At 46.5% G+C, this 23,405-nt stretch overlaps 1 protein-coding gene across 4 annotated transcripts in view; it reads right to left on the minus strand.

Annotated features, from left to right (window-relative positions):
* The window catches only part of CHEK2 (checkpoint kinase 2), a 42,978-nt gene that overhangs the window by 18,727 nt on the left and 846 nt on the right, over positions 1–23,405 (minus strand). For 3 of the 4 annotated variants that reach the window (XM_051973042.1, XM_051973041.1, XM_051973044.1), the window contains exons 2-7: positions 21,918–22,175; positions 18,290–18,414; positions 18,067–18,214; positions 12,790–12,880; positions 2,227–2,335; positions 252–305 (exon numbers count right to left, since the gene is read on the minus strand). In XM_051973042.1, coding sequence (XP_051829002.1) covers positions 252–305; positions 2,227–2,335; positions 12,790–12,880; positions 18,067–18,214; positions 18,290–18,414; positions 21,918–22,170 — 780 coding nt within the window. In that variant the 5' untranslated portion in view covers positions 22,171–22,175. Of the gene's footprint in view, positions 1–251; positions 306–2,226; positions 2,336–12,789; positions 12,881–18,066; positions 18,215–18,289; positions 18,415–21,917; positions 22,704–23,405 lie in introns of those variants that run through there. The other variant, XM_051973040.1, reaches the window with a different exon arrangement.

Genomic DNA, 23,405 nt, shown 5'->3' on the forward strand with positions numbered 1-23,405 from the left:
GAAAGGGCTCTGGTCCTCAGCTGCACGGAAAGGTTTGAGCATGCACGTGTACACGGACACTGTCCACTCTGATGGGCGAACATTTCTGGCCAGTCATGTAAAGACATATAAACCATGTTAAAAGACTGATCTGTTAAGGCAGTCATTACTTTTATTATTTAATAGGTGATAAGACCAAAAAACGCAACAGTTTTGTAAGGAAAGTTTTTAAGGTTAAGAATAAGAAAATAAGACTTAAAAGTTATACTTACATGATTTAATTTCTTTAAAATCTCAATTTCTGTTTCAACATTGAAAGCTGGATCCTGGGAAAAGGAAAGTGAAGTTTTCAAACAATGGGTCTTAAAAGTTCTCATTCTAAAAGAACGAAACATTTCTTCAAATAAGGATGACAGGTGCCACAGAAGCATGTCAGGGCAAACCATGAGAAAAAAAAGGCAACCGGTCTAAGCTCTAACCTCCATTAAAGCTGAGAAGCTAGAATTATAAATCTATGTAAAATGTTGATTTCTGCAAATCCAAGTTCTAACCTCCATTAAAGCTGAGAATCTAGAATTATGAATCTGTGTAAAATGTTGATTTCTGCAAATCCAAGTTCTAACTTCCATTAAAGCTGAGAATCTAGAATTATAAAGTGTAAAATATTGATTTCTATAAATCCAAGTTCTAACCTCCATTAAAGCTGAGAAGCTAGAATTATAAATCTATGTAAAATGTTGATTTCTGCAAATCCAAGTTCTAACTTCCATTAAAGCTGAGAGACTAGAATTATAAATCTGTGTAAAATGTTGATTTCTGCAAAACCAAGTTCTAAGCTCCATTAAAGCTGAGAATCTAGAATTATAAATCTGTGTAAAATGTTGATTTCTATAAATCCAAGTTCTAAGCTCCACTAAAGTTGAGAATCTAGAATTATAAAGTGTAAAATGTTGATTTCTGCAAATCCAAGTTCTAAGCTCCATTAAAGCTGAGAACCTAGAATTATGAATCTGTGTAAAATGTTGATTTCTTACAAATTTCAGGTTTGATTTCAAATGTCTTCTTTTTTCCTAACTGTAAAAATCATCTTCCATTAGTGATGGAATATAACAAAAGACTAAAAAAGAAAGTTGAACATATGTAGCAGAAGAGAATTAAAATGTAATTAAATTCTTCCTTAAAGCAATAATGATTTTTCCATCCTTCAAAAACAAAACAGAAACCTGTGAAGGAAAAATTATTTTTTTAAAAATGCCTGAATACAAAAAGGAAATGCTTTCAAACAGGAGAATGGTATTGTGTGAGAAAAAAATCTGAGCTCTAAGGGACAATACCCAGAAATAGCTGAGCAAAATAAAACAACTGTTACTCTCCTCTGTTGGCTCATATACACATTATATGTGTGTGTGTGTGTGTGTGTGTGTGTGCATATACACATACATACACATATACATATACACACACACATACACACACACACACACATATGGTAAATATATCATCAATAGGAATAAATAAATGCTAGAGATTTACTATGTATTTTACCATTACAGTTTTGTAAATTTTGTTAAAATTAGGAGGATTACCAAAAGTAATTTACACAGCTGTCTTTGACAGCCCAAACAGATGCCCAGCTTTGGAGTAAGAAGCTCTGGGACCATGGGACAGTCATTTAGTGGCCATCTTGCCGCACTGACGAATAGCTTCCACACTGGGAACTCTCTGCAGGGCCAAAATCTCTCCCATTCCCCTGCCCGTCACCATCTCACACTGATGAAATAAAAATTTAGCTCTTTGGAGAAGAGAACCCAGAGTTCTTCTGAAAATCCTACGTGACATTCGGTGTTTCACTTTACAAAGTTTTTACTTCCCAAAAGGCTCCAGCCTATTTCCTTAAGGAGCGTGACCCGCTCTGGGTCACACAGTTATTAAACGGCCCAGGCCGTCCTCAGGTTCAAGAGTCCTGAGTTCCAGTCCAGCCTCAGACACTAGAGCTGCGGGATTCTGGACAAAAGCTGTCTAGGCAGCTGCTGTGCACCCTCCTGGCTCTGCTCAGTACAAACAAGGCCCAGCAAGGGCTGTTTCCCCACTTCCATGTCCCGGACCCCTTTAGGCATCCGAGGGGCCTCTTCTCAGCCTCATGGCTTTGGAAAACTACTCAATTAGCGGTGAGTGAACACAAAGATGGTCCCCAGAAACCCCAGCAGCCCCAGCTGCTCCCGGTCTGAGAGCCTTGCAACCACTCACCGCCTCCCTCGTGGCACAGATGGAAAATTTCCTCTTGCTGATGATCTTCACGGCGACTTTCTTGCACGTTTTCCGTTCGAAGGCCAGCTTCACTTCTCCACAGGCACCACTGAGGGAAACGGGAAAAGGCCGTTTTTATGGTTACTTTAAAATCCACCTGAGCCAACCACGACTCTTCTCACCCCATTCACCACGCCATATATGCGCTCCAGGGGGAGACCAGCCCACAAGCCACCCAGGAGAGGAACCTCATCCAAACAAAGTGCGGGAGATCCAAAAGGATCCAGGAACAGGAAGCCTTCTTGGCAGCTTCGATCTGCTCCTGAACTAAGTGCAACTAATTATGGAGACATCACGCCAAAGCTTAAAAAGTCTTAAAACTCTGGGCAGTTAGGTGGCGCAGTGGAGAGAGCACCAGCTCTGAAGTTGGGAGGACCTGAGCTCAAATCTGGCCTCAGACACTTAACACTTCCTGGCTGTAACTCTGGGCAAGTCACTTAACTCAAATTGCCTCAGGAAAAAAAAAAAGGAAAAAAAATTCTTAAAAACTACAATAAGCTAAGTTTCTCCCTCCCCCACCCCCAATCTCCGGGGATATTTTTATTACTTACCCTCAATGAATCCACAAGCATTTATTAAACATCTATTATATAGGCCAAGTGCTGTAACATTATTTACAGGGGATAATGCAACTATAAAAACATGGTTGGCGATGGACAATTTATAACTTAAAAGTTTTCTAAAGAGCTCCCTTGAACATTGAGATTTACTTAGTCACACAGTCATGACCGAGAAGAATACCTGCACTCTGGACCTCCTGACGGCAAAGCCAGCCCTCTCCATCCGAGAGATGGAAATGTTGGCTGCAGGGGCAGCTAACTGGCCCCAGCCCTGGAGTCAGGAGGATCTAATTCAAATCCAGTCTCAGACACATGAGACGTACTGGCTGCGTGACCCTGGGCAAGTCACTTAATCCCAATTAAAGAAAAAAGAAAAGTTGACTGCAAGACTGCAGCACACACTCGTGGCTCTACTTGATTCTACTTATTCAGAGCCTGTGTGCCAGACACTGAGAAGATACAAAGTCACAAATGGGATAATCCCCGCCTGCCAGCCTGGACTACTACCGGTCTCCATTCTCCCCAAGAGCAAACACGGGCATTCACATTTGTGACTCTTGCAGAATGACAGAATTGTACGGTACCTTGGAGAGCCTGTAGCCCAAACACCTCGTTTCACAGGGTGCAAAGCGCCCAAGTCCTCCAGGAGGCCGCCCCCAAAGTCAGGGGCTTTTTAGACTTTTTGTATGAAAAATCACAAGAACTTCAACGATTGGATTTCCTGTTATTGTGTTGTAGAACTTGACTGAAATCTCTACTGACCAAATGAATGATGCCGTCAAGCATAAGTAATGCTTTCAGAGACCTACAGGTGTCTGATTCCATGTGAAGCGTTCCCAGATAGGATCCCCAGAGGGAATTCTTGGCAAAAGCAGCGCTCTTCGGGCCAGCGGGAGCCCTCCGTGGGATCGGCCAGCCAAGGTTCTCCGACTGCCTCTGAGATCACGGCTGGGGAGGGCGCAGACGCCTGCTTGTCTACTTGCTCCAAAGACGGCTTAATGGAGAGGGGATTGGCGCCTTCTTCAGAAGTAGGAGAAAACCCAGTGAGTCTGTCCTCCTGAGACGGAGGAAAGCCAAGAGGCTTCTGCCAAGCAAACTCTCCCAGGAAGAAAGAGAGCTCCCTTTCTGTGCCGAAGAGATTTGGGATCGCAGCATCCCTACGGGAAGGGCCTCCGGGGGCGGCTCCTCATCTGGACTGCATGGAGGAACACACAGTCTGAGGGAACAGAGCACTCACAGGGGAGGACTGCTTCCAAATCAGCGACAAAGAGAGACACCGAGCCCCCGATCCGGCCACAGGACACAATGTGCGCTCCGGCAGAGACAGGCAACCGTGCAAAGCGGGGTTGACTCCACTGGAAGCAGGGAAAGAGGCAGGTTTTCTCAGTCAATAAGCATTTATTAAGTCCTCCTGTGGGCCAGAGTACACCGTACTAACCAAGGAACTTACAACGAAGCGGATGACAGAGCCTGTCCTCAAGGATCTTACAATCTAACAGGAAAAAGAACCAACTTGCAAATATATGCAAACAAGGCATATACAGGAAACCAGGGAATAAATAACAGGAAGAGCACCGGAATTCAGGGGGGCTGGGGAAGACTTCCCATAGAAGGTGGCCCCAAGGTCCCAGCCCCTTTATGAAGGCGAAGCAACTTATGCAAGCTGAAATGATACCCCAGTAGTGGTCGGGCTCATGGAGGCAGCCGAGGTGTGCCCGTTCCCATTCATCCAGAAGCTAAGGAAGAGTAAAGACAGTCACTCAGCCTCACCATCTCCTCTAAGGGTAGGAGCCACTATGCTCTGGGATCTCCAAGCTTCACTTCTTGGAGCCCATTATCCTAGAGATGAGGAGCCTGGCATAAATCAGTCCACGTTCCTTCTCACCTTCTGGGGCAGCCGTGGGGGCTGGGGGAGAACAGCCAAAGCCGGCTGTCAGGGGTTGACTGGGACCTCTGGCTTTTTTCTCTCCCTTTTTAAAAAGGGCTGCTGCTCTCACCTCCTCTGACCCTAACGGTCGTTGCCTCCCGGAGGTACTGCCCAACAATCTGCTTCTGCTGACCGGGCCCTCCATCAACACCTTCCGCTCATCTCTTGGTTAACACTTCTATCTCAGAAGATCCTTCTTCATCTCCTGCCTTATTGAAAAAACAAAAACTTGAAGTGCCAAATGAAAATCTCCCTAAACAGATTTTCACAATTAGTGACTGCAATTTTTTTTAAACAAGAAAAGCTTATGGCAAATCTCAATGCTTAACAAGTCACTTTGTGAACCCCAGAAATCAGCTGGGCTAATTTATTCCCCTAAAGTTCTGACTGGACCAAAAAAAAAAAATCTGCTAAAAGAATACCATTAAAAAGTTGAATTCTTTTTAATTACAGGATCATATATTTAGGACGGGAAAGGATTATGAAGACAGATTGAGCCCAACTTATAGGCCATGGCCTTGGCTGTGGATTTGACTGTAAATGGGCCAAAAATGCAATAAATATCAAGCATTTCATTCCTATCTTTACTTAACTCTAGAAAAACATTCAGTGATTCAATATAAGCAAACCATACTTGCAGGAGACTGAAAAGAGTCTCCTGTATGTAGATACTACAGTTTCTCAAGTAAATGTAAATGCTGTTCATTTAAAAGCATCACTGAATTTTTAGTAGCTTTCTTCCATACTAGACTTGCACAGTCAACATATTAGTAGTCCTAGAATGTGGTAAATATGGGAGAGAAAAAAGCCAGAGGGACATCCATGTCAACCCATGACAGCCATCTCTGGCTGTTTTTCCCCCAGCCCTAACTCCTCTCCCAAAAAGTAAAAAGAAACATGGCCTTTGATTTATACCAGGATTCTTCATCTCTACAATGATGGGTGAAGCAGAAGCCTTATTTGAGCTCTCAACACAATTCTGCATTAAACACAATTTATATTCAAGAGGAACATTAAAAAAAAATCTATTTGAATGTAAATATGCTTAATAAATTGTACTTTTCCAAAAAGGGAACCTATCTATCAAAAATCACTTAAGTAAAAAAGAAATAGATGGAAAGAAGAGACTGAAAGACAAAGGTCTTCATGGCTTTAAAAAAGAAAAAAAGGAAGATCATAAAAGTGGCAATTTATAAGCTTGGATCTCTGGCAAAATTCTGTAACATATTAAAGGGTTGGCTAGTGAACAAATAGAAAAGGCAGCAGTGAATGCAAAGAATCAGCACAGAACAGATCACGCCAAACTAATCGTATTTCCTTTTTTAACAAGATAACTAAACTGACAGATTGAGGTAGAGTCATCGGTATAATTTCCTTAGATTTTAATTTTAGCAAAACATCTCAAGTCGTTCTTACTATTCTTGCCAACAAGATAGACAGATATGGGCTAGACAACGAGGCGGTTGTGGAATTGGTTACAAAGCTAATGCCAAAGGCAATCTATGTGTATAAAAATGTTTATAGCAGATCTTTTCTTAGGGCAGGGAACTGGAGATTGGGGGAAGGTCAACAACTGGAGAATGACTGAATAGTTTGTGGCTGGTTGTTCTTGAAAAGGACCAAAATGACATCACTATGTTAGAGTTATAGTGTGTCTGACAGCGTATCAGAGCTTAGAATGCTCAAACACAAGTAGTCCCTTTGAACATTTGGGGTGGGGTCTCTAACTTTGCACATCTCAGGTTTCTTCTGGGCTAATTGAATTCTGCTTTGCTAAGAGAGTACAGCCCCTTCTCTGAGGAGGGCACGCCATGATGGATGATTTTGCACCATGTGTCTCCCATGTCACACAATTGATTCTAAAGTTCTTAAGAGAACTGCTGAGTGTGTCCTTATATTGCTTTTTCTGACCACCTTAGGAGATCCTGCTCTGTGTGAGTTCATAAAAGTCTTTTTGGCAATCACGCATTTGTCATTCGAATAATATGATCGTCCAACGATGTCATGCTCTCTGCAGCAGAGTTTATGCTGGCAGTTCAGTTTAAGAAAAGACCTCAGTGCTATCTTCTCCTGCCATGAGTCCTTTAGAATCTCCCTAAAACAATTCAAATGGAAGCGATTCAATTTCTTTAGAATCTCCCTAAAACAATTCAAATGGAAGCGATTCAATTTCCTGACATAAGGCCGGCAGACTGTCCAGGTTTCCCACAACCATGAGTTCAGCACAGTAGACTTACAAGCTAAGACCTCTCCTCTAGCATATTTTCCTTTAGAGTCTCCCAAATACCGAGCTAGCGCCAGCAATGCATGTGTTAACCTCATTATCAATGTGAATATCTCTGGAAAGTGTACTGCCAAGGTAAGTGAACTTATCCACAGCATCCAAAACTTTGGATCTGGGTTTTCTTGGTATCGTTAGGCCAAAATTAGCACAAGCAGCAGCGAATCAATCTCTAGTTTGTTGCCTTTCAGCTTCAGAGGCTTCATTAATTGCACGATCATCTGCAAACAAAAAGTCATGCACCAACATGCCCTCTAGTTTTGGCTTGAAGCCCTTTCAAGTTGAAGAATTTATCATCAGTGCAGAAGACAACTTTGATTCCATGTTTCTCTCCAATGAAGGTGTTTGACAATGTGGCTGAAAACATCACGCTAAGAAGCAGGGGAGCAAGCACACAGCCTTGTTTCACTCCATCGGTAACTGGGAAAGCTCGAGAGCATCGTCCATTGTCCAGAATCTGACACGCCATCATGAAATTGTATGATACTGATCAACTTCTCTGGGCAGCAGAATTTTCACATAATTTTCCATAAGCCCTCACGACTAACAATAACAAAGGCGTTGGTCAGATCGACAAATGTTGTATACAGAACCCTGTTCTGCTAGTAGCTTTTCTCCTGAAGTTGTTAGGCAATAAATATCACTGACTGTTCTTCACCTCCTTCAAAAACCACACTGGCTCAGGTAGATGACATTTTTTTCAGTTATAGGATCAGCTCATTAAAGAGATCTCTGGCAAAAATCTTGCCAGCAATGACTGAGAGAGAGATACAGGATTGTCACAGAACAATCTATTCCTTTGACCTTTATAAAGATGGTCAATGGAAGTATCCTCGAACTCCTGGGGCAAAACATCCTCTTGCCATATAATCTGGAAAATTTCAGTCAGCTTTTGTTCGATCGATGGACCCCCACCTTGTAAATCTCAACTGGAATACAATCAGCATCAGGTGCTTTGCCACATGAAAGTAGCTTAATGGCATTGAAAAGCTCTTCTTCACTTGGAACTTCAGCTAGGGAGGACTGATTTCAATTGGAGGTAAAAGACTAACAACTTCAGCATTGATTGATGACGGTCTGTTGAGAGCACTATGGAAGTGTTCACTCCATCTCTCCAGACCCCTATGATTATCACTAATCAATACAGCACTGAGTAGCTGAGATGCACCATAGGTCTCTGGCCGATAAACAGTCTTCAGTACTACTTAAAAATGCTTTGGGTTGTCACTATCATCATAAAACTGAATTCCATCTACCTTCTTACTGAGCCAAGAATCCTGTATCTCTTTAAGTTTTGATTGTAATTTACTTTTGATGGAATTAAATGTTACTTTCATAGAGATGGGTGGACTATCCTGTTGGTATACCTTGCGGAGTTCTTGTTTTTCATTTAGCAGTTTCTGCTAAATTTTTATTTTCATCAAACTAGTTTTGATGTTTGCGAGTGCTCCGATCCAGATGAGCAAATGCAGTGCTGCACGCCAAATTTTTGAATGCTGCCCACTCCTTTTCTGCTCCACTATTGCCAACTTTCCCTCCAAGTTGGCAACAAACTATTCTGTCTCTCAGAAAAACACTCTAATCTGTTGCCATTAATTCTAGAAATCTTTTTGCCTTGGGGCAGCCACATTTGTCGAATGCAAATATTCAGCTTGGAGAGACTAAGTCTATGATCAGCGCAGCACTCTGCACAACACACTGCCTTGGTCACTCGCATCCTGATGGGTGTCACCTTACAATCACAGTTAATTAAATGCCAAAGTTGGCTGCAAGAGTGCATCCACGATGTTTTGTTGCATTTACATAAACAGAATACAGTGTTGGTGATGAGGCCATGAGATGCACAAGTCTTCAATAGTGAATGGCCACTGCTTTGCTGTTTCCAACGCCATTCCTCCCAAGGACTCCCTGCCATGTCTGGTAGTCGAGCCTACTCTAGCATTAAAGTCGCCCAGAACTGTAAGCTTGTCTTGGCACACTGATGAGGAGGGTCTCCAGGTCTTCATACAATTTTTCTTTGACCTCATCAGGGCTCATCATGGTGGGAGCACAGTCACTGATGACCGAGGCCATCGCACTACCAAGAACTTGCTGTTCACTCCTTTTGGAAGACGTGAGTACATTGACTATAGTTTTCATTGCAAAACCTACCCCAGTTTCCCATAGCTCTCCTTCACTGTCCCTCCCCTCCCCCCCCCCCCCCCCCCTGCTGAAAACCAAGTATCCTGCTCCTCCTTCAGTAAGCTGGCCCTCATCCGCCAGCCTTGTTTCACTCAGGGCCACCATCTGAAGGTGACATCTGCCAAGTTCTCTTGCAACAAGATCTGTTCTTTCAGGCCTACTGGATTTTGTGTTGTCCATAAGTATGTGCATGTTCCATATACCAATACAGAAGCAACTTTTCACAAGTTTTTATACATTTTTTAAAATGTCTTGCTGCAGGGTGGGATCCCTGCCCGCTGCAGCCATCAGGTAAAGATTGGGTAAGCAGAAAAATTTAGGACACCTTTTCTAACCCTTCCTCACACAGTGTAATCCTAAAGGTTGCTCAGAGGATGCTCCCAGAAAAATAAAAATCCTAGAAAGTCCTCCATAAACAAAGTGAAATATACTGTACACAAAGTAATAGCAATGATCTGGGATAACCAGCTGTAAATGACTTTGTTATTCTCAGGAGTACAATCACCTACACCTACTCTGAGGGACTTATGTTAAAAAATCCTGCCCATACACAGAGAAAGAAGTGATCGAGTCTGAACATAAATCGAAGCGTTCTCAATTACTCTCTCTCTCTCTTTATTTTTAACAACTTTTCTCAAGGGTTTCTATTTTCATTAGGGTGGAAGATTTATGTTTTCTTTCACAACTTGACTTTTATAGAAATGTTTTAAATAACTTCACATATGGTTTCTTAATTATGGGTAGGGATAATGGAGAGAATCTAGAACTCAAAAATCTCGAAAATTAATGTAAAAATTTGTTTTGAATGGAACTGGGGGGAAATTATAAATAAATAAATTTATAAAAATAAAAATAAATGTAATTTAATTAAAAAAAAAAAAAAAAAGGCTGCTCAGGTGTCTAGGGGACTGCCAAATCCTACTGTTGCTGCCAGTGAGAAGACAACCCTATGGCCTGGGCCTCAAGTGTGCAGGGTTGTGACTACAGCTGCTTCATCCCTCAGCCATCGCCACAAGGCTTGGATTTCATGGCATGGGCAATGTCTTCTGATTCATGAGTAAAATGGATTTAAATGAGGTAAAGTTATGTGATGCTGTCAGCCTCTCTCCCTGTGCAGGGAGGGGCAGGATGGAGTCCAGATTACTGGGGATGACTCAGATGCAGTGGGTGCCCTTGGCATCTTCCATGTCCCCAAACTTTAAGGGCTCCACAACATCTGCTTCACCTGCCTTCTTCTTCTTCTTTTTTTTTTTTTTTGCTGAGGCAATTGGGGTTAAGTGACTTGCCCAGGGTCACACAGCCAGGAAGTGTTAAGTGTCTGAAGCCAGATTTGAAGTCAGGCCCTCCTGACTTCAGGGCTAGTTCTATCAACTGCCCCACCTAACTGCCCCCACTTCACCTGCCTTCAAGGCCATTGGAGCCAATTGTTCTCCTCCGCCCATTCCACCAGGGGAAGTCTTTACAAGCCTGGAGTAGGTAGACACCCCGTAACTCACCATAGGGTTTGAGGCCCCTTGGTTACCCTCAAATTGGTTTAGCCCATCTGCTGAAACGGTTTACCGGGGTATGGTCACTGTGTGGCCACCCACCTTCTTGGAGGCCCAGGTGAGAGTTAGGCGGATCAGGGGGACACCAAAGATGGAAAGCAGCCCTGAAAAGGCTCTCACCCCCTGAGGTACGAGTCTTCCCTGAATACACCCTACACCCCAGCTTGTGGTACGTAATTAAGAAGGAATATGACTGTTCTGTGAGAAACAATGAGCAGGATATCCCTGGAGAAAGTCTTTCAAGAGCTCAAGTAAAGTGAAATGTGCCGTGTACATAGCAACAGCAAAGTTGTGCGATGATCAGCTGCAAATGATTTTGCCGTACTCGGCAATATAGTGATCCAGGACGACTCTGAAGGACTAAATGAAAAATGCCATCCGGACCTACAGAAAGAACCGTCTGTCTGAATGCAGACTGAAGCACATTTTATTTTACTTCTATTTTTTTCCTTAAGGGTTTTTTGAGTGGAGGAAGGGCAGTGAGGGAGATCGGTTTTCTTTTGCAACATGACTTTTATGGAAATGCTTTGTACAACTTCACATGGGCCTTTCTCCGTGGAAAGTTAGGAGAGTAAAAGGGAAAATCAGAAAGTCAAAATTTTAAAAACAAATATAAAAAATATTGTTTTATATGTAACCGGGGGGAAAAAAAAATATATATATATATATATAAAAACTAGTCCAAAGAATTAGTCATCGATGATTCAAAGTCAAGCAGCTTGGCAGATCCTTAAGGGAGTTCCCAAGCAGGGGTCATGACACGTAACATATTTATCAGGAGAAAAGGCACAGATGGCACCAAGCAGAAGAGACAACTAGCACAGGATCCCAAGGGGCTAGGTTGTAACATTGGGTTGAATTTAAGGAAAATGGGATTGAACTGGGATAAATGTGGGGTTCAAAAAAAATCTCAATCTCGATCTCAAAAGCATAAAGCACTTTGAGTAGTCAGGGGAAAAAAAGACTGGGGATTAAACCTGAGTTAACATTAATGTCACCATAGGCTATGATAGAAGAGACAGGGATTCAGAAATATAAGGAGATAAGGGTTCCATGTTTATATCTAAGTGAAGTGTTTTATTTATAATTTGAGGGGTTTTTTCAATATGTTATTTACTTTTAAGAGGAGCCATTAGGAAAATGGCTGGAGTTGAAGTATCACATTTCTAAATTGGAAGGGGCCTCTAGGACCATCTTGTCTCATCTTCCATCCCCACCTTATTTATATAAAGAGCCTTTTGTACTATATACTTGAAAAAGAAGTCACATCCAATCTGGGCTGGCACTGTTCAGAGTGATCTGGAGTACTGGGATCATTTCTAGACACCATATCTTACTGGAAAATATTCAGGGGGGAGTAACCAAGATATTCATAGGACTGAGTTGAGATCATAAGAGATCAGATCTGTGATCAGAAAAAAAGCCTCTAATGGATATGTTAGATCACTTCAAAGGATGGATGAGACTACTTTGATTTGACCCTAGAGGACAGAAAAGACTAAAAGATCTCAGCTGGAGATCAACAAAAACTTCTTAAAAATTAGAACAGTAGAATGAGGGTACCCAGAGGTGAAGGATTACCCTCCTTTTGGGCCTTTAAGTCTAGAATGGATGTGACCCTTTTTTCAAGAATATAGTAGAAAAGGCTCTTTTTATAAAGTGCGGATGAGAAATGAGACAAGATGGCCCTAGAGGCCCCTTCCAACTCAGAAATGCGATACTCCAACGCTAGCCATTTTCCTAATGGCTCCTTTTAAAAGTAAACCGCTTACTGAAAAAAAAAATTCCAAATTATAAATCATTTCACTTAGACATAACCATTCCCAGGCAAAGAGATTCTGAGCAGGAGATACGGCCTCACAAATTAGTCTGTAAACTTCTCATTTACAAAGTTCAGCGTTTCAATTCCATTAGAAAACCAAGAGGGACGACCTCTCAAACTTAAATTTATAATAAAGTAAAAGAACAATGCAATGTGGAATTCCTTAAATAAGAAAAAGTATTTACCTTCCAAGTGTTTTTGACATGATGTATTTTTCTCTTAATTCACTAGGATAAATAGATTGATCGTCTACTGTCAGATCAAAAAACACAAAAACTAGGAAGAAAAAGGACAGAAATTAGTCACATTAATTTTGTTTTAAATTCAAAATTTCAACAATCCAAAAGATGAAATGTTAACACAGCCTGTAAAGAAAGACTTAACTTAAATATTTCCTAAAGGAATAAATATTTAAAGTAAAGAAAGTACATGCAATAAAATACTTGGGCAAAAATGGGAATCCACTTGTGTTTTGCGAAGCCAATATAATTTTTCCACCACTAAGCAGAGCATGAACGTGGACTAAATTCTTCAATTACAGAAGGTTGGACTGTGAGGCTTACTATTAGGAAAGTGATGAAAATTAGCACCAGAGTAGAATTAAAAAATTGATTAGGTTGAAACTAAGAATCCTGGAGAAATCATACTTTCCAAACAAATCCCTTTCATTCACACCATTCGGTTTCAATCCAAACAGTTCACATTCAGCTTGATAGAGCAAACTCAAAATGGCTATCAAAATGGGTTTTAAAAGCTCAAAACTCAAAAGTTTACAAAGTAGATGAATGCACAGTAGTTGGGGAGGGACAGCAGGGACTCATCACCTGGGGCATTGAGAAAGGTCATGCCGAAGACAATGCTCAAACTCTCTAAGGCACAGGGAAGGGAATGCTTACACTCTGGGCGGCTGGAGAATGAGGGCAAAGGGTTGAGCCAAGAAGGTGGATTAAAGGCGGGGACTCCTTGAGCTCTCCCCCAAATCTCTCCAAATACTCTTAAATAACGAATTTTAGAGCAAGACAACTTTCTAGCCAAAGGCAGCCTGGATCAGCAGGTGGGCCTGGTACACCGATGGGTCTGGAGCACAACTGGTTAACAGGCCGCACAGCCTGGGCCCCGGGAAGCCAGGAGCCGGCAATGGGGCCTCTGAATCTGGGGCACTGATTCAATCTCCAGACCTCTTGGCCCGCAGGTGCCAAGGATGACTTGGCGGGAAAGGTCTGGAGCACTGGGGTATCAGGAGAGCCCTAGCACACTAGGATCAGGTTTTGGGAGCCGCCAAATCAGCAGCAGCGGCGGCAACAGCAACTATAATGGCAACCGTGACCATGGCAACAGCTACCATGACTGTTGTCATGTGACACCGGTGGCTTCAGGAAAGCTCATGCCTGGAGAAGGGGGTCCAGAGTAGCGGATCGGGGGAGACTGCAGGGGCCTCTTGGCCCAGACTCAGATCTGGCTCACAGAACAGGTCCCTAGAAGCATTTCTGAAAACAGCGGCACAAAAGCCCTGAAGCTTAGGACAGGGCACCCTCTGCCTTGGAAACAGAACCCTACTTTAACAAAGAGTTAAAAGCCAACTAATCGGCCGGAAAATGAGCAAACAGAAAGAGATTCTGACCAAGAAAGTTACTACAATGACAAAGAAGATCAAAATACACACTTCGAAGATGATAACAAAGTCAAAACTCCTACATCCAAAACCTCCAAGAAAAATGAGAATTGGTCTCAGGTCATGGAAGAGCTTAAAAAGGATACTGAAAATCAAGTAAGAGAGGTGAGAAGAGAAACGAGAGTGATGCAAAGAGAAATACAAAATCCTAATGAGGAGAAGAATGCCTGAAAAAGCAAAATTGGCCAAAGGGGAAAGGAGGTAGAAAAACTCACTGAAGAAAATAATTCCTTAAAAATTAAAACAGAGCAAATAGAAGCTATTCATATTATGAGAAATCGAGATACAATAAAACAAAGTCAAAAGAATGAAAAAACAAGAAGCAATATGAAGTATCTCATTGGAAAAACAACTAACCTAGAAAATAAATGCAGGAGAGATCATTTAAAAATTACTGGTCTACCAAAGCCATCATCGAAAAAAGAACCTGGCCATCATCTTTCACGAAATTTTCAAGGAAATCTGTACTGATATTCTAGACCCAGTGGGTAAAACAGAAATGGAAAGAATCTACCTGATTCTGGAAGCGACCCCAAGATGAAAGCTCCCAGGAATATTACAGCCAAATTCTAGAACTCCCACATCAAGGAGAAAATATGGCAAACATTCAGAAAGGAACAATTTAAGTATAGTGGAGCCACAGTCAGGATAAGACAAGATTTAGCAACTTCCACATTAAGGGACTGTAGGGCTTGGAAAATGAATATTCTGGAGAACAAGGGAGTTAGGATTATAACTAAGAATCACCCACTCAGCTAAGTTGAATATAATTCTTCAGAAGAAAAGGTGGCTATTCAATGAAATAGAGGACTTTCAAGCAATCGTGATTAAAAGATCAGAGCTAAAGAGAAAATCTGATTCTTAAATACAGGGCCCTGGAGAAGCATAAGGAGGTAATCAGGAAAGGGAAATCATAAGGGACTTAACTACATGGAAAGATGATAGTTGTAAATTATAAGACTCTTTCCATTACTTTGGCAGTTAAAAGGAGTATATATAGAGACAGAGGGCACAGATGTGAGTTCAATATGAAGGGATTATATCTGAAAAAAATAAAATCAAGGGGTAAGAGAAGGAAGAAGAGAAAGGGAGAAGTGAATGGTGTCAATGATGTAAATTATCTGCCATAAAAGAGGCAAGAAAAAGCATTTACAATGGAAGGAAAGAAGGGGAGGAAGGAGGGAGTGAACCATTGGCTCAATGAGGAAATATCTATCTTACCATGTAGGAGAGTAGGAGGGGAAGGGGATATAAGAAGTGGGGAGGATGACAGAAGAGAGAGCACATTGGGGGAATGGGTGGTCAGAAGTAAAAGACTTTTGAGAAGAGGCAGGGTATATGAGGAGAGACAGAGAGATTAGAATAGAGGATAAATAGAGTTAGTCACAGTAATTATGAATCTTAAAGCAAGTTTTACTGATGAAGACCTTATTTCTCAAATGTATAAGGGAACTGAGTCAAATTTATCCCACCCCCAAAAAAAAATTAAAATCATTCCCCAATTGATAAATGATCAAAAGATATATACGGCCCAAAGGGCCGTGTTACATACATAAACACACACACACCCTACTAAATCCTAAAACAGATTAAGAAAGAAAGAAAGAACCTATAGATACAAAACTATCTATAGCAGCTCTTTTCTCATGGCAAAAGATTGGAAATTGAGGGGATGCCCATCACTTGAGGAATGGCCAAATAAATTGTGATATGTGATTACGCTGGAATATTATTGTTCTCTCAGAAAAGATGAGTAGGATGATATCAAAAAAACTGGAAAGTTCTCCATGAGCTCAAGCAAAGTGAAATGTACTGTCAAGGTACATCGTAGTAACAGTGTTGTGGGAAGATCAACGGTGAATGACTTTGCTATTCTCCGCAATATAATAATCCAAGACTATTCTGAAGGACTTAAAATAAAAATATACCCAGAGGAAGAACTGATTGTTTCTGGATACAGAAAGAAACATCTTTTTTTTTTTTTTTTCCTTGAGGGTTTGGGTTTCTTCTTTTTCTTTTCTCTTTCTTTTTTTTTTTTTTTTTTTTTTGGGGGGGGGGTTGGGAATATTTCTTTTTCACCATGACTTTTATGGAAATGTTTTGCACCGAACGTTTCCACTGAAAAAAAGACTATTCAACAATTCCATTTACTTTCACTGTGCCATGGAAATTGAATTGGGAGTCACAGAAATCTACAACCCTCCCAGGCATGAGTTTCATGACAGAAACTCTCCACTCTTCTCATCACAGGAAAGGTAGGAGGCTCCAGGGGCAGAACACTGTCAAATAAAACTCTTGGAACTAGACTTTCTGCTGCTGCTTCTTTATTATTTTTTAATTAAAGGGAAAGGTTAAATCATTGAGGGCAAGGAGCTGACTGTGGTGGTAAAAAGGAAAAAAAAGAAAAAGACATTAAAGAAGTTTTTTCCACAAAAAAATCAAACTTATAAAACCCCCAAAAAAGGCATCAAAGAACTTTTTTTCACAAAAATCAAACATAAAACACCAAAAAAAAAGGCATCAGAGAACTTTTTTTTTTTTTACAAAAACGAAACATAAAATAACAAAAAAAGGCACCAGAGAACTTTTTTTCACAAAAATATAGCTTATAAAACAGCAAAGATTTCAATGACCATTTTGAAAACAGATGCACTAGCCTGGGCAATGGTTATACTGGAGTCTTACTAATTTCAGCTGACTTTTATGTACCAACTTCCAAAGTTAAGTTCTGGTTTTTTCTAAGTCACCTGATTAAGGGAAAGCCCAAGACTTCTCAGGGCTCAGACCTCACCTTGGCATCTCCCAATACTCTTCCCACCAATAAGGAATAAGATGGCTCAACCCTTACATTCTGTTTTCTAATTCCCTTTGACCAGATAGTAACCGTGGAGAAGCCAAGCTTGGGGGTCCTCATGCTGACTGAAGCCTTGGACTTTGTTTCTGCAATCACGAGATTCGTGAAATAAACCACTGCCCCTCGAAGGCGGATTATTCCAGTTCTGTTATTCAGCCCTGACCTTCCTGGCCCACCTCCAATCTCATGTTTCCAAAGGCCTATGGAACATCTCCAACTTAACGTGGACACCTTAAAACTCATCATGTCCAGGACTGCCTCATCCTCTTCCCCTTAAGCCTTCTCCACTTGGCCTTCCCAATTAGCCTCCCCATCCCTCCGGCTGAACCCCCACAGTGCTCCTGGATCCCTCTCTGTCTTTCCCCCCCAATCTCCCCTATCTGGACGTGGGGTTCCAGCAGCATCTCTCCCCAGTCTCATCCCCTCTAGCCCTGGCTGCTACACTCGCTGCTGGGGGATGGGGGAGCTGCCCACTGCATCCATCCTCCCTGAAGTCCAAATGCTCTTCCCACAGCTCAGACCTGACCATGACGCCCTCCCTACCCAACAAGCTCCCTAGGGTTGGCCTGGAAGGCTCTCCTGACTCCCCTCCCGGGCTCTGAGCCCTGGGCATTGTCTGGGCCATCCCAGGCCCAAAAGACCCTTCAGGCTCCCTTCTACAGGCAGCTTTCCGGGCCGGCTGCCTTCCCACCATTAACCGCCTCTTCCCTTCTATCCCGGACGTCCGCTCCCTGGGGACAGAGGCTCTCTGCCTTTCTCTGTGTCCCCAGGACTTGGGACGGCGCCTCTGGGCTTGTTATCCCCATAGTGAGGACTCCCTGCTTCAGGGGAGCTGCCCTGAGACTGGGCCCCAGAACGGCAGGGTCCGGAGCGATTCGGGCGGGCTGGCCCCTGGTGCGGCCCCCGAGACTCCCGCTGCAGGGGGCCCAGGCCTACCTCTGTTGGTGGGCACCGAGAGGGCGATCTCGCAGTTGTTGCTCAGCGGCAGGCGCCTCTCCTTCCCCACCAGCTCCCGGTTCACAAAGGTCCCGTTCCCGCTGTGATCCTCGATGTAGGCAATGTAGGAGTTCTTGGGCCCCTTCTCCTGAAAGGGAAAAGGCCGTTAAGGGAGGCGGGGGGCGGCGCGGGGGCCGGACCGCGGGCGGGCCCAGGAACCTACCCGGAAAATGCGGAAGTGCTTCTTGCTGTAGGTGCGGTACTTGTCGCTCTTTTTGAGCCCGGGCTTGTCGAAGCTGTACTCGCACCGTCTGTCCCTGCCGAACCAGTAGTCATTGTCCACACAATCTGCAACAGAGGAAACGCCGTTTGGTCCCTCCCTCCCTGTCTTCCCAACGGGGGAGAGCAATATTAAAGGCAAGTTTAACAGCCCGCCGGGGAAGCTGGTTCTGGCTGATGCTGAAGAGACGAGTTACCCCAACCAGCCCCAAAGGACCCAATGAGGGGCCAGCGGGCGCTCTGGGCTTAGGGAAAGGGGATTTCTTTTCAGCACAATTGGTTTCCTTTGTATTTTGTGTCGGGCATTTTGGTTGTTGCCCTTCGTTCTCAAAGAGCCCCAAGATGACGTGCCCGTGCTAGAGCCGAGTTACCGAGTGTCCGACTGCGGGACCAGAACAACACGAGCCCCAAACGGTCCCCAGGAACATCGGGGGGCTTCTCTAACTTTGCACATCCCCCATCCCCTTCTGGCTAATTTGGTTCTGCTCTGCCCAGAGCATGGCCCCTTCTCCGACAAGGACACGCCACTCCGGGGCGTTCTCCCACTTGGAGTCCAGCAGAAAGGGCCACCCCGTCCCGAGGCTCAGACCGGCTCCCTTGTGCTTGCCTGGGCTTAGCGTGGGCCACTCAGTCTGGACAAACTGGAGCGCTTCAGGTAGGGGTTCGGGGGGGGCCACTGCTCCACACTCTCAAGCCCTGACACCCCCCGAAGCGGCCTGGGGCACCCCAAAGCTTTCCGGATCAGAGGGTCCTTTGTAGGACGTTTTCCATCCTGCTAGGATGGACCCTAGGCCCAGTCGGCCTTCCCAGGCCAAGCGCACCTCCCGTCACTTCCCACACCTGTGGCACTTCCCCCGACGCCGCCTGCCATCTCGAGCCTCTGTGCCAGGGCACACACAGAAAGTGCCCTTCCCCCGCTCCTCCTCCTCTTCCTGAGGCCTTTCCTGCCTCCCACAACCCAACTCACCGGCACCAGGGCCAGGCCCACAGCGCCCCGGGGGCCCCTCGTGCTTCCCTAAACGTCCCGCCTGCCGCGTCCAACAGGTCAGGACACACTCGCGCCCCCGCCTCCCCGGCGGCTGCTGCCTTTTCTGGGGCCCTTCCTTCCTCTCTGGGGCTCCCACTCACTGACAAGTTGTTTCCTCCTTCGGTGGGAGCGGGGCCTGGGTTTTATGTATCCCGGGCTCTCAGCACCGGCCTGGCTCCGAGGAGGCCTCGAGAAGGGCTCCCAGACTGGCCGAAGCTCCCTGGGGCAGGGCAGTGTTTCCCGACACACTGGCAGTCAAGGCTGGCCCGCTCGCACCAGGACCTGAGCCCGAGGGGCCTTCCTGCCTGCCAGCCACGGGGCCGGCACATCCACAGACACCAACCTGGGCCATGGGAGGCCCCAAACCAAGGGGAGGCGGGGAGGCCACAGGCCTCCCCAGGGGCCTCAGAGCCAGAACCAAGGGGAGGCAAGGGCGGGCCACGGGCCTCCCCAGGGGCCTCAGAGCCAGTACCAAGGGGAGGTGGGGAGGCCACGGGCCTCCCCAGGGGCCTCAGAGCCAGTACCAAGGGGAGGCGGGGAGGGCAGGCCACAGGCCCCCCACCCAGCCAAGTCCCTCCCTCCATTTACAAACGAGCCAGGCTCGGCTGCAGAGCACGCTCCACCCAGAGGGGGAAGACAAGCTCACGCCATCTGCCCTCACTATGCCGCGGCGCTGTTCAGACTTATTACTTGCCCCAAATGCCCATTTTTTACTCTAGAAAGTTCCACTGTCCAGGGCGGGGATCTCCCCGCAAACCTGCAGTCTGAAGGGGCTGAATTCAAGTCCCAGCGCCAGGCTTTGGGAGCTCTGAGAGCTTGGGAAAGCTGCCCGTGGCCTCTCCAGGCCTCCCCCCAACCACCACCATCAGTTCTATCATCACATACCTAAGTAACGGGTACATCAATCTCATCATCATCACTGACATCCATGTGGTGCCTACTGGTCAGCAGCCACTGTGCTGAGGGCTTCGCAACTACCTCCCCTGATCCCCACAACAGCCCTAGGAGGGAGGGCTGAAATTATACCCATTTTACAGATGGGGAAACTGAGGCAGACAGGATTAAGCAGCCCGCCCAGGGTCATCCAACTGGCACATGTCCAAGTCTGGATCTTCATGTTAACTAGTGCTCGCATAGCACCTACTATGTGCCAGGCACTGAGCTAAGTTCTCTACACTGATTATCTCCTATGATCCTCACCAACCACTCAGGGAGGAAGTGTTGTTATTCCCACTTTATAGATGAGGAAACTGAGGCAGATGGAGCTTATGAAGCGATTGCCCAAAGTCGAGGCTGGATTTGAACCCAGGGCCAGCACTCCATCCCCAACACCACCTCAAGGACCCCCTTTTCTGAGGCCCGAGCCCTGCTGGATCCCCTCCCCCAAACCTTCCACCTCCTAAGTGTGGCTGTGTCTCCCCCTGGGCTCAGTCTTCCAGCCTCTGCCCCTCCCCCACCTTCTGTCTCCCCCTTCTCTGCCCCTCCCCCCATACCTGTTCCTAGTAGCTCGGCCTCCGGTCCAAATGCCCGAATCCCGGCTGAGCGGGGGCAGCCCCGAAGGCCTCTGTGCCGGTCCAAGCTTCTCCTCTCCCTTTTCTAAACCTCGGCTCCTGCCCGGCTCCCAGCGAGCTGTGGGAAAAGCCCCGAGTACCCCTTCGAGACGTCGGTCTGGGGGGAGAGCGGCTATTCTTGAGAGGCGCAAAGGGAGAGGAGTTGGGGGGGCGAAGCTCAGGCCGCCTGGGCCAGCTGGGGCCGATGCCCTTCTCCGTCAGAGCTCCAGAGCCAGGCAAAGGGGGGAGGAGGAGATTGGCGGGGGCCGAACCTCAGGCCGCCCCGGCCCGGATGCCCTCCTCCGTCTGAGGCTCGGAGCCCCGGGGAGCCCAACGTCCTGACGAAATCACTGACTCTCTGGAGGCACCTGCCACCTGAAGGCCCGACTGCCCCTTTAAGTTCTCCCTGTCCGGAGGAGAAACCATCACTTACCTGCCCCATCCAGTCCCACCCCCAAAAGGAAGAAAGGCTTTACTCTGCACCTGCTGGCACAGGTGATCCCATATGTCCTGGAAGGGGATGATGATCCCCATTTTACAGTTGGGGAAACCGCAGCAAACAGCAGGGGAAGGTCTGAGATCTCCAGGCTGCAGGCTCGGGGTGGTCTCCTTCCACACTCACCCCAGGAGGCCCCCGTCGGGAGGACCGGTCGCCAGCCCGTCTCTCCCAGCTTTCTGGCCCAGTCCTATGCAATCTGGTTCTCAACTCACGGCCCTCTGGTTAAAAACTTTCGCTGGCTCCCCACGGCCAGAAGACCAAGTTCCGCCTCCACACGCGGGTCAGGCCCTGGGCAGTGGCCCCAGCCTCCCCAGGACCTTCCTGCCAAGTGCTCCCTTCCAGGGCCCCTCCAGGAGCCGTCGGGGATACCCCCCCCCGGGGCCACAGCAGGAGCCCGGCGCGGAGCTCTGAAGCAGACGCTTTGAAAAAGGAACCAAAAAAGTCTCTTTACTGAACAAGGCAGGGTCTGGCCCCGTCGGGAGCGCTCGGCTCTTACCAAGGTTAGAGAACCCGTCCTCCAGGGCCCACAGCCGGCCCCAGGGCTGGGGCTCGGGCTCTTCGGGTTCCGGGTCCTCGGGAATGGAAGGCAGGTCCTGAGTGGGAACCGTGTCCAGCGAGCTGATGGTCCCCGAGCTGGAGTGGGAGGACTGACTGTGGGAGGCCGCAGAGGAGGAGCTGGAGGCGTTCTGGGACTGGGACTGGGAGGCGCTTTGCGACTGCTGCGAGTCGCCTCCCGTCTCCCGGGACATCTCGGCTTCAAAAAAAACAACAGCAAATGTGAGTCTGGGCCCCGAAACCTGAACAATTCCTGATGAGAAGGGCCCGGCTGGCAAAGTCTGGCGTCCCAATCCGGACAAAAAAGAAACTAGCCGAGCAAACCCGAACCCTAACGGCGCCTTCCTCGGGACAGAAGAGCAAGGGCAGCAACGAATTCTAATGAAAGAAGTCCCAGGAGCCACCATTTCTGTATGCTTTAACATTCATGAAGGACTTTGCTGATAGTAACTGTTAAAACAATTGTAGACAGTGGTGGTTGCTATTATCCCCATCTGACAGAAGGGAAAACTGAGGCATGGAGGGGGGAAGGGACTTGCCCAGGGCCACACAGTGAGTAAGTACCTCCCGTTTCTTCAGTCCTTCCCGATTCCAGCCCTGACTATTCCATGACCCACTGAGCCTCCGGGCAGCCTTCCTTAGTCAGGATCTCATTTCCCACTTCTGGGCTCTGAGCGAGGGTCCGTCTCCGCTCTCCTTCCTGCCAAGGGCTCGGGAGCTGGCTCCCTCCCCTCCCCCACCCAACTGGCCTCTCCTCTGTCCGTGTTTTGTGCTGACTTCCAAGGGGACAAGCTGGGAGAAGCTCCTTGTGGGCAGCCTCGGCGCCCGACACCCCCAGCGGCCGGGAGAAAGTGAGCCTTGACTTACTGCTGACAAGGCTTCTCACACACAATTCCCTGCTCACAACAGGGCCTCGGCCCTTTTAATGAGGAAGTAAATCCGGGCACTTCTTCAGGCTCTCAAAGGCCTTCAGAAACACAAGGGGCCGAGCCGGGAGGGGCTTTGGGGACAATTTAGCAGGAAGACTTTTCCCAACATCTTAGAGCGCTGGGAACGGGCAAGTTCCCGTCAGTGGGCCCAGGGCCGGCTGTGGGCCTCGAACCCTGCGCCCCCCAGTCATCTTCCAGGGCGGCTTCCCATAAACGCAATTCCCCTTGTTTACATTCAGGCCAGTCCGGGAGGCCGGACCGACGCTGCCCTGGGGCCCTTCGTCCAGGTAACTCGGGCTCCCCCACGGTCCGCGTCTCCCCTTCTCCCGTTTCTCAGTCCCTCCCATCCCCTCTCCCCACTCCCCCTCCCCAGCCCTAGCCATGCCCGCTGGCTCCTTTTCTGGTTCTGTCTCCCCTCCCCTCCCCCCGCACTTCTGTCCCTCCTCTCCCGCATCTTCCGCCTCTATTTCCAAGTCTTTCCCTCCCCGTATTTGTCCATT

This window comes from Antechinus flavipes, chromosome 1 (genome assembly GCF_016432865.1).
Source record: "Antechinus flavipes isolate AdamAnt ecotype Samford, QLD, Australia chromosome 1, AdamAnt_v2, whole genome shotgun sequence".
In the NCBI taxonomy this organism is placed as follows: domain Eukaryota; kingdom Metazoa; phylum Chordata; class Mammalia; order Dasyuromorphia; family Dasyuridae; genus Antechinus; species Antechinus flavipes.